We start from the raw sequence: 18,037 nt of genomic DNA on the forward strand, positions 1-18,037 counted from the left end.
TTGCCAGGGGTTTGGAAATGCTGCTCTCACTGATGTCCCAGAGCTGTCCTTCTACCATCCCCAAGGGAACTGTAGATTGCAGTCTGGCATGACGCCATGCCTCACCAGGAGGCCTTGCACAAAAAACTGGTGAGGAGCAGGCTGTAGCTAGCGGGTCACAATCTAGAGCAAAGCAGGTAATGAGGGAGCTCACCTATGAAGCAAGAGGCCCGTTTCAAAATCTCTCCTGAACTGGAAGAAGGACAAGTCTGTGGTCACCAGGTATATACCCTACTCACCAGGCTTCTGGGCATCAATGATGGGGTAATAGTAGCATGTCAAAACTCCTGCTAGTGCAGCTCCTTTCTGTGCGAGAAATTGCACAGCGTTGTATAAGTAACTGAATATTAATTGGAGCAGGGACATGAACCTTATCTTTCCACAGTCTGCATGAGTGCCCTAACCAAGGGCTAGAAAGTCAGTCCTCTGGATCCCCTTCTCTCCTGTGATCACTTGCTCTTCACTGCCTTCTGTGAATCCTGGGGTTAGAGACCTAACTCCCTGCTTCCTCAGCCTACGCTTCTAGGCTTCCTTCCTCTTGCAGTTAAATCTTTGTTACGAAATAAAAACTTATTCCTCTTTAAAGCCATATATTTGAGTCAAATAGCCATTTTGTTCAGATAAAGGTGTTTTTTGCTCTACTGCTTATGGTGATGTTAATACATCTATTAGCTGATAAAAAGTATGTTACGTAGTAGCAGAACAGACTTCTATAGACAAAAAAAAAACCACATAAAGAAAAATACAAGTAAAAGATTGACATTTCTATTTAACACCAGGTTTAAAAGACCTCAAATCTCTTCTAAATATTTTGTCTAAAAAGCATACTTATTATAATCAGATGGTAATACCCATCAATTTCTTTCAATTGATATATATGTATGTAGGAATTGAAGACAGAATCACTTCAGCGTAACTACAAGAAATGCTCCATTGTTTTCAAACCTTACCTTTATGTGTATACTGGCTACATTCTATCTCCTGTCTTTCATACTGAATTTGGAGGTGGTAACACAGTGCATTTGCATGTACAAACCTGTCTAGGTGGCACATTCAAGTCAGGGAAGGCACAAAGAATTTGTAACGTAGGCATGTTTACCCTCCTTGTCTGCAGAAACGTGGGCTTAACTGACATAACCAAATATGCAGGTAAATGGTGTCTTAAAAATCTGGAAAAATGGTCAGGATACCAATTTTTAAGGGCCTTTTACTTAACATCCCATTCAAAGAAATTTAGTACAATTTAGTCTTTTTAGTTTGTTGCCAATATATTGTAACCCTATAGAAATTACTTACTCAATATAAGATGTTCAGGCGCAGCCAGAGATATTTTTGGGAATTTACTACCAGGAACAAACAGAAAAGAATGTCCTATATATTTTTTTATTTATTCCTTAAGGGAACAACAGCCAATTCATCTCAAACTCAAAGCAAAAATGCTAATGGCTAAACAACAGTGAGTCATCTGAAATGAAACCAGAAAAAGTATATTTACTTAAATTTATTTTCAATGCACTAATGATTTCAGTAAGAAGAAAAACAAATAATTTCAATTAATTGAAAATCTCAGTGGAGTATATATGTTAACTGATTGTTAGTGCAAACTCCAAGCCATTAAACTGAACTGAACAACTGAAACCAAGATGGAGAAAGCTGTAATAACACACTTAATCTAAACCAAGTTTTAGGATGCTGGTGTTCCAGAGTAGCTGGTGCCCAAGAGATGTCCTGAAACTAGCTGCCTCCACTCCTTGTTTTTCCTTCTAGTTGCAATGCGGTGCAGTGTGAGGACTTCCTGATACAAACACAGAGAGAGTATTCTTTGATTAAATACATTTGACTGCTTTTCTTGCCTATCAATGGTAGTGATCAAAGGAAAAAAGTTATGTTGCATTGGAATTAAGTCTCCCCAAAATACTTCCCTTAGAAATCAAAAATATGAAAAAAAGGCCCAAAACATTGTAATCTGTGATTTCTAGGATGTACAGGTCTAAGTGCCTTCAGATCAGCATTTTCCTTCTATTGCCAACAATTGCAAGGCAGTGCAACTTAGGGGACAGGACATCAGAGCTCCTGCAGATCTCTTAAATCTTCTTTCCACTTTTGCTTCATCTCAGTATGGAAACTGCTAACTTCCTGGTGCTGTTGCCACTGCCTCAAGATTGCCTATCTATAAAATGAGGCTAAGGATAGCTTGCAAAGTAAGCATTTCTATTTTGAGTGTAGATATGCAAAGGATCTTGTGTATTTATGTATCAGTAGGGATGGGACTGTTGCCTTACATTGTTTGTCCTGTTTAGTTTTCAGGGGAAAAATTATACCATACAGCAGTATCAAGCATTTTCATTTGATTTTTCTCCATACCTAGGTGATAATAACAGTGTCCATACCTCGATCCTTTGGTTGAAGCTTATGGGTAAATAGATTTAGTTTTAGAACTTCAGCTGACTGTATAAAACATAAAATAAGAAATACATTTTTTAATTGAAATTACTGAAGTGAATAGAAAACTGAAGGCATAATAAAGACATTTCTGCGTGCAAAGAGAGATTATTTTTTTTCCACCTGCCTGAATATGCATTTATGTTCCTTGGCTTTAGAAATATTGCTGTGCATTGTTTAACAGACCCATGCCCTAATTTCTCTTTTCCTTTTTTCCCTGGAGTCACTACAGAAGTACCCTGGGAGGGCTCTATGTATTTCAGAAACTTGAGACAGGTATTGGTGTCAGTTCCATGAAAAACACAAAAGGGACGTTGAACTACCTTGTAAGAAAACTGAATGGAATTGGGACTGGAAGGATGAGGTGCAAGTGCTGAAGTCTTTTGCTGTGAGTCTTTCCTGACAAGATGTAAGAAGAAAATGATGGTGGAGTTACTTGATGCTTAACCTGCCTTTCAGAAAATTAAAGAGAGCAGCTGAATCCAGCTGTAAATGAACCAATTCCCTCAACTCTGAACTTTACCCACAGTGCAGTATTTTTAAATCTCAGAGCTTTTCCCTAGTGGTAGGGAGATATGAAATAATGGTGAGTAATTTCTCAGGACATTGTGGGTAGAAGCTAACAGTCTATCATGCAGAGTGAATGTGCATCCTCGGAAGAAATTCATGACCTACTTCCCTGATACACTTTGCTTCATCAGAACTCTCCTTTCTCCTGGCTGTGAAAGTATCAATGGTCTCCTTCCTCTTCACTCCTTCTCCTCTACATGGTCATGAAGCACCAGTTTAGTTCATTTTGTTGCCTTTTCCTTCACCATTTGCCATTGCTGGGTCTTTGATCTCCCTGAGCATGGGTGCTGGTGAGAACATCAGTCAAAAAGAATAAAATTAGGAAAGAGGTCTGTGAATAAAGATAGGGTAGATAAAGGCCTGGAGAAGATTTTACCTACCTCTGGCTACAGATTTGAGCTGCTCACTCATTCTGATTCTCCTCCAAACAAATGTATCATTCTCACTTTGCTCTTTTTTTGAAATTGGGTGGGTGATTTCTTGACAGGAAAATCCTCTTGTATAAAGCTCAGGACCTTGCAGGTAACTCCTAATGCAGCCCAGATTCCTGTCATCTCTCTGACAGGTCCCATAACACTTATAGGACTCTGACAGGTCCCATAACAGTGGAGCTGGGTAGAAAAACAAACTACAAGGGCTAGGTTTAATAAAAGACTTTAGTACACAGCCCAGACTGCAGTCAATAACCTTGTCTGTGAAAATCACTACCCTCGCTACAAGGAGTGGGAAACGTACCTTTCCTGGAAACAGCAAGGAGATCAATCTTGTCTTTTAGAGGAGGGCATGGTGGTGTAACCTCCCCTGCTTTGTAGGATACTCACAACACTCATCCAAGCAGGAAGGAATTGTGAAAGGGTTTGAAATCCTGTCTTGCATCTCATAGGTGAAGCCTGGCTAATGGAGAAAAGCTTCTACTGTTGCTGGTTAACGTGCCTTACTGAGCATCCAGATATGCAGCATCATGGACGCTTTTCTGGAAAAGAAAAAGATACTCTGAGCCTATCAGTGTAGTCAGCTGGGAGGACAGGGCACTGGCTTCTGGACACCAAACCCTGGAGTTAAAAATGTGGGCAGTACAAGGACTCTTCTGCATTCTTACTGCCCTCTTTGGTATGCTTTTTATGTAAGAAAGGGTGCTGCCTCCTGCGGCACCCATGCACCCTCTAAAAAGAAGGGGCCATATCTTAATTTTCTGGGAAATATGATCTTACTAGTGTTTATCAGAAGGGCTGCTTAGTTTCTAAATTCCCATTTTGGAATGGTGTTTAAGTAATAAATGAGGAGCCAAAGAGCTTAGACTGAGCTAAAGCTGAACATAGCAAAAAGATGAAGTAGGCACTTAAGGGACTGACAGAGAGGCATCTAGTCTGTAGTAACTGCCAAAGTTGCAGCAACCGAGGAGGGGTTCTTAGGACTGCAAAACCTATCCAAATCCTTCTGTAAGCATATACACGCACAGTCTTTATTGGAAATAGACCTACATATTTATGGTTTTCTGTGACACAATTAAGCTGTGTTTCTCAGTAACACACATAGCCACTATGAAGGCATTAGAAAGTGTTAATTAATGAGCTTTACCAGAGGCAGAGATCATTGATGGATAATGGAATTTTTAACACCCCTCCTGACTTTAGGAATACTGAAGCTAGTTGTAACATGATATGACATTTCACTGCAAATTTCTTTTTGCTAGTTTTTCTCCCCTTCTTGTTAGAGTTAAGCAGATTGGTATTCATTGAGTCTACAAATGAAAACTTAATTTTGTAATTAAATGTCAGGAAAATTATTTCACAGCTTGCATAGAATAATATAGTTACTGAGTCTAATATGATCTGTGACTGGTAGTGTGTAGTGAAGCACCTAAAACACTGTTAATAAATGTGTTTTACAGGGATATAAAATAAATGAAGGCCCAAAGGCAATTTTTTAGTATAAGAGACATTAGTTCTAGCAGATTATAATGCTACCTCTCTACAGCACCCAGAATTTATAGTTTATCACAGTATGCAAAACAAGTAGCATAATGCAACATCAAATCTGCTTTGCAAGTACATGTGGAATGGCCTATATTATTTATTTTGACCAGTTCCTGGCTTTTGATGACTTTTATTTATGATTTTTGTATCCTTATGTACCAATTGTAACAAAACATTATTTATTCTAAGGCAGCTGGCATTGGTTTCAGGGCTTGTTATTTGGGACAGTTGGTGGCTGGTAGTCTCTGAACAGATACTTGATCAATCTAGTCCTTCAAAGATGAAAAGAAATTATTAGATAATTCCTTGCACCAGAAGAGTATAATTTTCCTTCCCCAACAATGCTAGCAGTATGATGGCCCAGTAAACTTAAGGCTAATGTAGAAGTGTCTGTCCCTTCTGTATGTTCTTAAATGATTTGCATGCATTCCCTACTTTTCACATGCTTGGAGGGGAAGAACCATTTTTTCTTTTTGTTAAATTACTATACATTTGGAGGAGGCTAGAAAGGACAGTAGTATACTTGCGGGATGAAAGGAACTAATTCCTATGAAAAGAAACTAATAATCATCTAAACTGTAATAACAGTTAAGGAGAGAAAGCAAAATGTGGAAGGGGTCTTCAAAGAAGCTGAAGTAAAGGAAAAAGACTAAGGCAAGCACTGTGATAATAGATAGAGATTAAAACTTTCCTTGATGTCATAAACCACCCCCTTTATGCACTTGACAAAGGTTATGGCTTATGAAGAACAGCATTACTTAAAGTATTTAGAGTGTCAACAATCTTTACAGTCAATTCATATCACAACATATTAGAATGAGAATGCTAACCCTAATAATTTAATTTATATTAAATATCAATCCAGCTTTTCACAAAGCCACCTTCACAACTGCCACATTTCAAAAACTATTGTTCTTCAAAACTACTCAATATTAGTTTTCCATTTATAATATAGATGAAAAAATCACCCTTATAAATCCTCTTAGCTTTCACTTGCCATATTTCTTCAAGAATTGAATAGATCAAAATAAAATCTTAAATATAGCAGCTTTCTATTGGGATATCTCCATACCTTTTCTAACACTATTTTTTAAGTAATAGGTAATCAGACTTAAAATTAATGGTGAGTGTACAAACACTGAATACTAAATACTGCCTGCAGGTAAAAGGTCAAGTCACTAGCCAACTGTTTAAAAATTCTGTAGCAAATCCCCATAGAAATGAATGAAATATAGCACAGAACATCTGGTCATGACACTTACCTCAATGAAAACACTATCTTGCCTATGCCATGCAATGGCATGACTGAGAGGCAGAGTATATACTCTGCAAAAGTATGTGTCCAGACGATGAGCTGCTTCTCCAGCCATGAGTAGCACTACTATTCTAAATTCTTTTTAAGCAGGTTTAAGCAGTAATTTCTATACTATGCAAAAGAGTTAATAAGAAAAGAACATGTAGTTTACTCATAATAATTGCAGTCTCCCTAGCATTCTAAGCAAGTGTACTTTGCTTCATTTTTTCAAGGTGGAATGGAATAAAAATTACTGTGTGAGTTATGAAAGCAAGAAGCATATGATAATTACTTGCTACATTGCATGCTAACAGAGCAGTAACTCCAAAAAAAGCACCTTGCACTGAAAGCAAGTATTTTAAGAGAGGCAATACCTTATGGATGCATACCAGTATCACTATGAAGAACACCGATACTGTCTCTTATTTTATTTTTGTAAATTAGCTTCTTTCATTGAAGAAAAAGTATCCTGTGAAATGACACACTTTGATTATCTTAAAAAAAAAAAAAAAAAGACCCAGCTACTGCTAGCTGGATTTAGCAACATCAGATTGAAAAGTGAACTAGTTACTTTGTGGGCAGGTGTTGGTTTCTGGGTCTGTTATTGGAGAACCAAAGGATCCCTGGAGTGAATCTCTGTATTTGAGAAAAGGGAAGGAATATAGCTAGGTAAAAGCAACAGTATTAAGATCTCTCTTTGAACTTATCAAGTGCCTGCTAAATATTGTAAAGTATGCTGTTTCTTTACACAGAAGGAGCATTGCAAGGTTTAGGATTTCTCCTCCCGCCCCTCACTTCTGCAGAATAGCTGATGTTGGCTTTCTGATCTACAGTTTCATCTGTAGAGCAGACCATTACATCTAGCTGATTACAATACAACCTCAGAAGATGGTTTGGTAAAGCTCTTGACGGTCAAGAGAAAACAAATCTCGTAAATCTCATGCAGCCTATTTCTTCCTCTACACATTACATAGAATGATGGAAATTTGAGTTCATGCTAATCTTGTTCTCACTAATATGGTCATTTATATTAAATATAATTCTTAACCTTTCTGGAAGGCAGCACCAAAAATTCTATTTATGTCAAGAAAAAGAAATACAGTGACTTAGCAGAAAGTATGTACAGTCTTCTGACTGTAAGCTGAACATGCAAGCTATTATTTTAGGCTACATCAAAACCCATGCAGTTTCTACGTTCTATGGAAAAGCTGCCTGATGAATCTTTCAGCTATTTTCAGTGGGATATGTTTAAAAAATGGGTAAGCATTTTTAGACCCTAGATTTTAGATTTAGAGAATCAGAGATGATTCACAGGAAAATAGATTCCCAACCCTAAAGCAGATCAAGGAACTCACTCACAATAGCTTAATCATATAATATCACCCCGTGCTTGATTCTACTCTGTGTGTATATCTGTTGTTCAGAGACAAACAACACAGAAAGGGATATATACCCTTTGCCTGTTAGTTTGGAGGCTGTGAAAGACGACCAAGGCTTGTTGAGGAGAAAGTTGCATACTATGTCTTTAAAATTTCATCGCTTTATCTGTTTTGAAGGGTTTCAAAAAACATACAAAGCTCTACTTTGACATTCACACAAAAATCTTTCCTGTTGGCCAAGTCTGTCTAAAACAGGATTAGTGTCCACAGACATATACTTTACTTCAGATTAATGCCAACAAGTCCTATGGAGCCATGCCTGATATGTTGTATGACCCCAAACCCATTTATGTTAGAGGGAGTTCTTATTTGGATGGGTTTTGAATCAGATGCAGAGTGAGAAGAAAATTAATAATTTGATATTTGTTTCTTGGAATATACTTTACTGGGAGAGGTGGGCTGTTGTGTCATGTCTGGTTCCAGCTATTTCTCCTCATTCACTTAAAAACTATATATAGAGCTGCTTCCTTGAGGAAAATTAGATTCTGAAATGTACCAAGTATGTATAACTTCTGCTGAATTCCCAAAGAGCGCTGGGTGCTTAGCATTCCCCCTAAACTGGCTGTTTTAATATAGATACATTTGACTAAGTTTAGCCTCCCTAACTTAAAATTTGTGGCAATTTTCCCAGGAGAGCAAAATCAAAACGTATCTCAGGTGTTCCAGAACCTGTATATATTCAGTTTTCACATTAGGAGTAAATTCTAAAGTAACACCAGAACTGAAATGGGAGTTGAGGAGATTCAGCAGAGCTGGAGTAATATAATTTGGAATTTTCTCTGAGCTGCAATGTGCTCAGAATTAATTATAAACCATTTGTACTAAGCAAACAGAACCAAGTAGCAGTGTCTTCATGGAATGATTAAAGCATGCATTGTACTGCAGGAACAAAAAGATCCAGAGATGTAAAAAACATTTCACTCCTCAATTTACCATATTTTGTCTTCAATTTCAGGGTGATTTAAGGACAAGCCAAATATTGTAAATTGCTAATATTCTTTTAAAATCCTACTGGCATCCCAATTTTATAATGCTAGGTATTTTTAATGGTTTATGAATGCTGAAATAATTTGAGAGGGATAATTACAATGGCCATTCAGAGTAGGTAGAAAATTTTTTTACTCTTCTTTGGATCAGATGATTTCAATGATGTGTGGAAAGAATCTCTTAGGTTTGTACAAACCCAAACATGTTTGATTGACCAAATTGTTACAGGTGACAAACTATTTCATTTCCATTTCTCCCTTTTGTTTTACAATTTTTCAGGACATAGTCATGCAAGAACAGCAGTTCAGGCAGAGACTATGTGGTGCCACACAGATGGAAGAGCACACCCACGTGTTATAACTTGCAGGGTGTGTTTGAAGAGAAGTGCAGAGAAGTCCGCCAGTTCTCTCATCTGTACTGAGGCGAAATCAACAGCAGGTTAGTACTGGAGTATTAGTTAGGGAGCCCCAATAAAAGGGCAGTAAACTTACTCTGCAAATAATCATGATAGACTGACGACACCCTAAATAGCTCAAGACCTTAACTGATATCAAGCACTGTACTTGGGTTCCTAAATTAGCAGTCTAACTCCCTAGTGTCTCCTTGCTGTTAATGGAGAAACAGTCACACAGAAGATGACTCAGATATTAGTGGAGGTACCTATATCTTTGTACTAATTGTTAAAGGTGTCAAGACTAGATCTGTAATAGATAAATCCTATTCATGATCAGTACTAGTTGTGGGATGAGAACATAACCTTTATTGTTATTCTACTATCCTGTCTGTATTGCCATCTCTTAGGAATTTACTAGGAAGTATAACCCAACAAAACGTAATGGTCCCAGTGATGCACTGAATGCATTTTGTCTTTGGTTTCATTATGCAATGTAGAGTTTAAGCAGTTCACAATCTAATAAACTTACTGCATTTCAGTCTCCCCATAGAGATTCCAGAGACCAACAGCAGGGTTTCTGCATAAAATTTGCATGGAAAGTACTTTTCCCACAGAAATAGTACTTTTCCCCTCATAAATAAATTTTGATAAATGATTCTGTAGCTCAAAAATAGCATGATTTGTATTTACCTACAGTAAAGGCTATGAGTTTTTAAATGATCATGCTTTAACTCAGCAAAAAACCAACCAAAAAAACCCCCAACCTAACCAAAACACAAACAACTCCCCTCTCCCTTAATTGGATCAAGTGTTGATAGAGCTCAGGCAGTCGGTAAGAGAAGGGCTGTACGTTCCTAAAGAAAGTGTCACAGGAAATTAATTACCCATTTTTTTTCAGAACTGCTTCCTCCTTTGTATTTATGAATATATGTTCATTTGGATTCTGTTGTTTTGTATCTGAAGAAAAGCTTAGGACTTCCAACTTATGCACTGCACTAATTTAAGAACTGAATTTCATTTTCTCTCTATCTGATATCACAATGCAGGCACAAAGTACCATAAAGAAACACTTTCTAAAATCAATCCATATCTGCTAGCTATTTCCAAATAGGCTGATTTAATCCCAGATCTGTGTCTAAATTAAAAAAGTGGTAATCGAAAAGTAAAAAAAAAAAACAAACCCAGATGAATGGAAGTGGCACATTTTATAGAACTTTCTCAAGAAATGGGAAGTTGCCCAAAGTCTGCAGTGCCAAAGTCAGTAATTATGTTACTACAAATTAAAACTAATTACGCTTGTTGGAGTAGAATCATCTTCAATTTGTGTTGTAAATGAAATAAACCCCATCCCACTAAGGTACAACAAATCAAAACCCAAATGTGCATAAAGAGATTTCTGTGGTTTTGCCAGTCAAGTAATTGGGAGAGGTACTACTCTGGCCCATACTTGGAAAACCTGGAATAAATATTGAAGTTGCTGGCTCACTGCAACCTCTTTGCTAACTGTTTTGTTTTGTTTAAAATTTCTGATTTGGCTTGATTTCTTTCCTTAGTAACAATATCAGGCAGGGAGTTCTTAACAGCTTCAAAATTCTGAGCTGCTAAAACGTGCAGCAATGGTACAGGACAAGGTTTCCTTCACCGTCAGAAATTTTAGAACATCCATGTCTAAGGACACTGGGTGTCGCTATAGGAAAAATGCCATTCCCTTCTGCTCCAACTCAGTTTCTTCATCAAAGAGAAGATAAAAAGTAGAAAAATAAACCCAGAAAACTAAATTAAGTCATGTAAGATGGAAGCTACCCAAAGTTTCGAGATCTGGGCCAGTATGTCCTTGTGAAAAACAGTGTCATTACACCATCAAACCCAGCACAGACTCAGTACTCCAAGCGCTGGGCTCTTTACAGTCAAGTGCTGAGGACAGCCTTTGTTCCCCAGGGCTCTGAAGTGAAATGACAGACCGGTGAGGCAAGTAGGTGAATGAAACAGAGCCAGCAAGATGGTTGTAAGGGTGTGATAAAAGTACAGAACAACACATGCTATGGCTTGCTTTTTGTCTAATCTTTGGCATGGAGAGAAGTGATCTCCAGCCTTTCACAGCAGGCAGTGTTTTGTATCCCTTCTGTCCCCATGGGATTCTGTGGTTCCAGTTTGCTGAATCTTTAACATTCTTCCATTAAAAAAAAAAAAAAATCAAGGACTAGCAGTTTTCTCAGAACTCTACCTCATTATGACAGCTCTAAGAATTAAGAGTTCACTTAGCTATGTTTAGGTATAGAGGAGAAAGCTACCTTTTCTAATATTTTCTTAGCAAATATATTATAGAAAATTTGGAATAGCAAAGGCATGGTCTTAAAATTGTTTTCCATTGAAGTCTAACATCAAAGCACAGGTTAATAAGTTGGAATTAAAACTGTCAAAGGAGAGTTGCAGGTGTCCTTTGATGTCTGAGTGACAAGCACTTCCACTACCTTTCCAGTTGCAATAAGCAAGTGACTACGGAGAGGACAATCAGTAGTACACCAGTAGTAAACAGAAGCAATGCTTTTTTTACTTTCAGACCAATCTTTGAAAATTTGCAATAAAGACATGTAATAGCAAAATGCTTGTAATTTAGTAAAACTTATACTAACAATTAGTATAATAATTGACAAAATTAGTTAAGTAGAATTAGGCAAGTTTACTTGAAAACAGCCAGCCTGACGGATAGATACTGAACAAGTCTGTCTTTTGCCCTGTATGCTCGGGTACTACAGCACTAGAATGAAACTGGAACTGAATTCATCTAATGTAGGCAGGACATCTATTTTTTTCTCTGCAGGCAATTTGTCTTAAAATAATGTTGGTTGTCTTGTTAAACAGAATGGAGTTTTATAGAGGTTAATTTGAGACTTTTCCTAATATCTCTGCAGTCCTACAACTATGCATAGAAAAATAATTGTCATACATCCCACATTTATTTCTCACAAAGATGGAGCTTCAAGACAACTGATAAAGAATTAAATATGTTTTGGAATAAAGAAATATTTATCTTTTAGAGAAGTATCCTTGATCATAGCAAATCCCACTCATTGTAGCCATTTTTGTACTTTCACTGAAGTCTCCCTTGTCTATAGTACTTTTCATCTAGAACATAAATTCATGTTCTTCCTAAATCATCTTTTCTTTTGTTTTGAAGCTTTAATAGATGCTGTTAAGTATGCAGTATATACCACTGAATAGCCAGTTTCATTAGAGAGATCCTCTATCTAGATCTACCCAGAAAGTTAAACAACAGCCTTACTCTTCACAGCTAAAGAGGATATGCTACTCTCTAAGCAGCTGGGAAAAAGCATTTATCAAAAGTCATATATTTTTTGCCTATGCACTGAAAACTAATACAGTCAGCATCCCATGCACTAAACTGGTCTTTAAATATTTTTCAAGTTAACTACATTCATCTTAAAACATGGTACAAATCTATTCATAGAAGAAAGAGTAAAAAATGCACTATTCTGAATTGTATATTTAATATAAAATCAGTGACAGCAAAATCTATTGTATATGATTCATTGGAAGAGGGAAAAGCATACCTGGCAGGACTTTATATATACAGCCTACTCCCATCCCAGTACCTTTCAGCTATTAGAACCCTACACAATGTTTGGCATGGCTTAATAAATTCATACTGCTTCAGCTGTAAAAGCTGTGAGGGATAGCTGAAGACTGTTGAGCTTGATGTAAAACAACAGGTTCATCTACAGAAGAAAGACCTTTCTGACATTAAAAGAAATATGTAAAGCTTTATAAAACACTCCTGTAAAAGTGTTTCAGTGTCTCCTTTGGGTCTAATAGGAAAAGGCAGTGAAAATGTATGGGTTTTTGTGAGCTTTACTGACTCCTGAAGAATTCAAAAAGCAATGCTTGTTCAGGCAACAGTAAAGAGAAGGCAGAGAATAGGAAAAACACGAAGACTCAGAGCCTTCTCAGGTTGCCAGTGACCTCCAGTCTTTTCATACTCATACCTGGCATCCGAGCTTGTCCTGGCTTTACGACACAAACCAAGAAAATGCAGATCAGAGAAAACAGTTCTTGGCTGCTGCTGTGCTTTTGGTAGTAAGTCCTTCTAGGCCAGCCAATAATGCATATGTGAGAAGTGCCAAGAATTAAGTAATGAGGCCCTCCTTAAACAAGTAGTCCATACTTCTGTTGTGATAGTAGTAAAATCACACCTTGTGGTTTCTAAATCCATCTTGCTATAGGCATTGATCATGAAAGATCCTTCTTTCCTCACCACTAATACTGAATAATCTACAGTGCTGGGTAGGGAAACATTTGGATCCAGTATAGCAAATGTAGAGGGAGGAATATAAAATCTTTTAGAAAGAAGAAAAAGAGTAATTTGTTACTGAATCATGCACATTAGGATAGGTAACATTACATTTTTGTTGTAAAGTAAAACATTATTTTTATACCCACAACAAAACATGGACCTGCAGAACTTTTCAAGCAATCTTCTAACAGCTTCATACGAGTCTTCTGCAGCTCAGGACTGTCCCATTCATCTGCTTCAACTCCCCAGTATAAGTCTATGACCTGGAAAATAGTATGCAACATTGTTACTTTATCATATGCCCTTTCTACCTATCAAATTAAAAATCAGTTTTGTCAACATTTCATGTACTGGTAAGCATTTCTCTGCAGTGCAGTAAAAGGCAGTGAGGTCTAGACTGGCTGGGTTTCCTTAGGTAAATGGCAATTCAAGCCTCTTATTTTCTCTCCCAGATAGTCCTTCCTGGGACAGTCTCTCATTTCATATTCATATTTTTGTGCAGAGATTAGCATGACAAGATCTTGATTTGATGTAGTCTTTATTTGCTACTGGATTGCATATAATGGATAGGTAAGAATAATGACAAAAGCATTGATAAAATCCTTGCTCCATGGAAATTAATGGGAGTTTTGCTGTGGACCACGACTTGACACTCTCTGTCACTTGTATCCACAGGGTATCAACTCATCCTGTGCACATGGCTCAAAAGAAAGAATATGTGCGGTTCTGTAAGACTGTACTTCCTTTGTTAGCTGGTCTTTGTTACTTTGCAAGCAGAGATTGTATAGATATGCAGTGGCAGACAGCTTGCTGTTCAGCCTTTCATCTATAGCTACAGACTCAGTTTTGTGATGGTAATTAGTTGCAAACAAACTCCTGGAAGAAACTGGAATATGGATGTTTGTTAAACTTATTTGAAGAAATTAAGTGATGAAGTGTGATTTCACTAAATATTTTAACTAAAAGACTGACTTCTTACTGTGGGAAATTGAATTTAAAAGAATAGGGATCATACGTATGCATTTCTTTTGAAACAAAACATATGGTACATGCTACTACTCTCTCATTTAAGCTACTATTGTTAACATCATATATGTACCTTGAACAAAAAAAAGTCCAAATGGATAGTTAAAAAAATAACCAAAATTGTATTAAGACATGAATATATTACCATATTGTTTATTATAATATTATTTGTACTGTGGAAGCACTCTGCTGTTTCCATAGGAAACGGAACCACAAAACTAGCTGTTGTCTAAACAGATCATAAAATCAGCCTGAAGATCTAATATAAGAACTAATAACGGTTTGATATAAAAGTAAAATTCACCAATTTACAGCTGGTTAATCTCCTTGTGAAATCTCTCATAACAATAAATGCCAAGGCTTAAGACCTAATCCTAGAAGCATTTATGCCCATGTTTAATTTTACTACCAACAGTCTTGTTGGTTATTTCTGCCAGAAAAGTTTGGGACATGTGTCAATATTTGCTAGAGGAGGCAAACTGTTGCCAAACATGAGAAGTAATGTACCATCTGACTGATGATGAGTGAAATAGCCCAATGTATAAAATGCATTATAGCTTACACTGCCACTGTAAGAAAATACACTTAGTATCTTCATTTTTTAGAGAAACTCTGTTCCCACATTTTGCTGGAACAAGCAGCTTCTGCTTTACAAAACTGCATCTCAAACAGCCTTCCTATCTCCCTCATTTGCACTGATTTCTTCTCTGTCCTCTTCTCTTTTAGTCTGATTAGGAAAAAAGTGTTCCCTTCTTCCTCTCTCTCTTCTGTTATTTATCTATATGACTTCGTTACTGAATTTCACATTGTATTTAGCTGTCTGATTATTTGAATGACGTATGATAGACCTTAAGTATTCTAGTCATAAAATTAGAGCATCCCAGCATACAGTCAAAAATATTTGAATTACTGGTTGAATGAATTTATTGTGCTGCTCAAGCTCATCTGAAACATAAAAGCAATTTCTATTTTAATTAACTGTTCAGAAATCATGCTAACTCTGTAAATGTGAAGAGGAAATTCTCTGGAATAGCAGATATTGTAGGGGCTCAGTGGCTGCCTTCTGTGTGTTACAACGACATAGATTATTTTGATTGGGTAACACAATTTTGGCACATAGTATCTTAACTTGTTATAATTTTGTCCTGCAAGAAGAAATATTTCAGCCATCAAACCTCTAAAGGCACCAAGAATTTAAAAACGAGAGGCTTATCAGTTATTCTTTATGCTAGCTAAAATAAACAGGATTTACAAAATTAAAGAAATGGAACAAGAAGACAACTGTGTCTGATGTTGAAGTACATTTTTACTTATACTTGGAAAAACTGTGTGAGAAACACCCACCCTAGCTTTCAGTAAGGCTGCCAAGGTGAGATGACAACCAGTGCTTTGCGAGAGCTACTTACACACAGTGGTCTGACACTGGTCTAGTTCAGTTCCACACTAGTCATCTAACGGAGACTTTTCATTCATAATTCAGTGTTTCCTCTTCCTTATTTTAGCTTTTGTCCTACCAATATTACAGTTTCACAGATCTTTCTAGTAAATTAGATAATTTTATCTTTACTGCTTCCAACTGCTTAAAAAAAACCACTAAAAAATTTCATTCATGCAAAATTCCACTTTCCTTCTATCATATATCACATGGTGAAAATGATTTGGAACAGTTCATTGTTCCCAAGAAGAGTATGCTGCTAATTAACTATGGTTAGTTGTCCTCCAAAAATTTTCTATTACAACTACTTTCTTTAACCTCTCTTTCCTCCCCTAAAAAAATACCGTAGTTCAGTTACAAAACGCCATGCACTCTGGAAGTAATTTTTCTCAGCTTACTTGTTTTCTGTCTTCACCAATACCTATTTTTTCAGAAATATTTTCTGATTCCATGGAAAATGAAGTCCATTGAGCAAACAAATTCATAGAGGGATTGAATATATTCAGTTCTGCTTCCACACGCATGGTGGTTATGTTCCCTAACAGCTCCCACGAGCTTGAGGATGCCTGACAGATCTCATGCTTTGCAACAACTGAAACGCTTATCAGTGCAGCCCCGGATGACTCAGAGGAAGCTGGAGCAATGAATGTACTCAAATGCATTTCATTTGGGTCATGATTTATCAGGAAGAGGGTATCTTCAGGACACCCTACGTTGTCACCCTAGATCGTTGCATTTGTGGTAGTCACACGCGAGGTAGTTTGCGTTTGGTCAGTAGAAGATTACATATCAGGATGAAAAGTTATGTGTTCTGCTCTGTACAGGGAAATAGAAATTTATCCCTGTATCTGAAAAGTACATAATACTTTCCTGACACCACTGCACTAAAATCTGTAGTCTTGATTTTGCATGCTAACCTAAGAAACTCAGTGTATCAGGAATGACAAAGGCAAAAAAACCATTTTGATAAAGTCTACTTCAGAGCCTCCTCCAAAATGCTTTACTACTTTCCCTTGGTAATTTTTTGTACAAATTTTCCTACTTTGCTTCCACAATAATGTCATAGCTTTCTAGCTATTTTCAGAATGTGTCAGTGGAGCTGTCTCTCAGACCTCAGACCACATAAGGATGCTCCTGGTGTTGAAGCCATATAATAACATAATTTGCTTCCATGAATATCAACTGGAGTAAACTTAATTATTCCTTCCGTAGAGACTACATTACAATCCATTTGAAGACAGACATGTTTCCACTCACAAAGAATTCAGTGGATTATGATCTACTTGGAGGAGACACTTCCTTCCTGTCACTGAGATGTCTCCTCAAAGATGACTGAGAAATAAAAGAGTTCATCTTTTCTGTTAATATCACATGGTAGTAACAGGCAAAAAATACTTTATTATTTAAGTATCTTTTGCTATTCCTTGCATGTACCACTGCAGCTGGGACTTCCCAATCAGCTGATGAGCTAGGACCTTCAGATGAAATTCTTTTATAGCCATAATAAAAAATCACTCTGGAATTTACCACCATGCGGATTCAGCAACTCCACTGTGACTCAAGGAATTAAAAGCAAATATCCCAATTTAAGAACTTGTTATTTTGATTAAAGACCAGCTGCATGTGCATCAAGAATAATACACTGGGAGGAACAGGATGTGGTCTAATAGGCATTAGCTGTTTCCAAGTAAGCTGCACTCTGAAAAGCTGAATTTTGGGGGTGACTAAGATGGGAGGTTAATACCAGTATCTGAGGAAGGCTTGAGGATGTTGAACCTGAATTTTTGAAAAATTGAACAACCATTTTACGACATCACACGCTTTACTTGTTTCTCTTAGCGGAGAGCCAGTTCTAGGCCTGCTGATATATATGGGACTTTACTGGATGACTTTACTGGACTGTGAATTAGGATATATCTGACTTAAAAGTACCAGTGACTTTAACTGTGATGCTAAACTCATGTGTTTGAAGTCAAATGCAACTGCATTTATTACCAATTGTCTCTTACCAAAGATGTGGATGCGTCTATGCCTTCTATAACACAAAGGAAAACATGAACTGACTGAAGCAATGGGAATTTTACAATTGACATTAAAGGAAGCAAATTCCATAGTATATAATC

The 18,037-nt window shown here is 37.0% G+C and overlaps 1 protein-coding gene across 5 annotated transcripts in view; it reads right to left on the reverse strand.

Moving 5' to 3' along the window:
- NWD2 (NACHT and WD repeat domain containing 2) overlaps positions 1 to 18,037 on the reverse strand; it is a 58,471-nt gene that overhangs the window by 16,403 nt on the left and 24,031 nt on the right. For 2 of the 5 annotated variants that reach the window (XM_075752336.1, XM_075752335.1), the window contains exon 3: positions 13,600 to 13,716. In XM_075752336.1, the coding sequence (XP_075608451.1) occupies positions 13,600 to 13,716 (117 nt within the window). Of the gene's footprint in view, positions 1 to 2,429; positions 3,339 to 3,431; positions 11,682 to 13,599; positions 13,717 to 18,037 lie in introns of those variants that run through there. The other 3 variants (XM_075752338.1, XM_075752337.1, XM_075752339.1) reach the window with 3 other exon arrangements.

Source organism: Balearica regulorum, chromosome 4 (genome assembly GCF_011004875.1).
Source record: "Balearica regulorum gibbericeps isolate bBalReg1 chromosome 4, bBalReg1.pri, whole genome shotgun sequence".
Taxonomy (NCBI): domain Eukaryota; kingdom Metazoa; phylum Chordata; class Aves; order Gruiformes; family Gruidae; genus Balearica; species Balearica regulorum.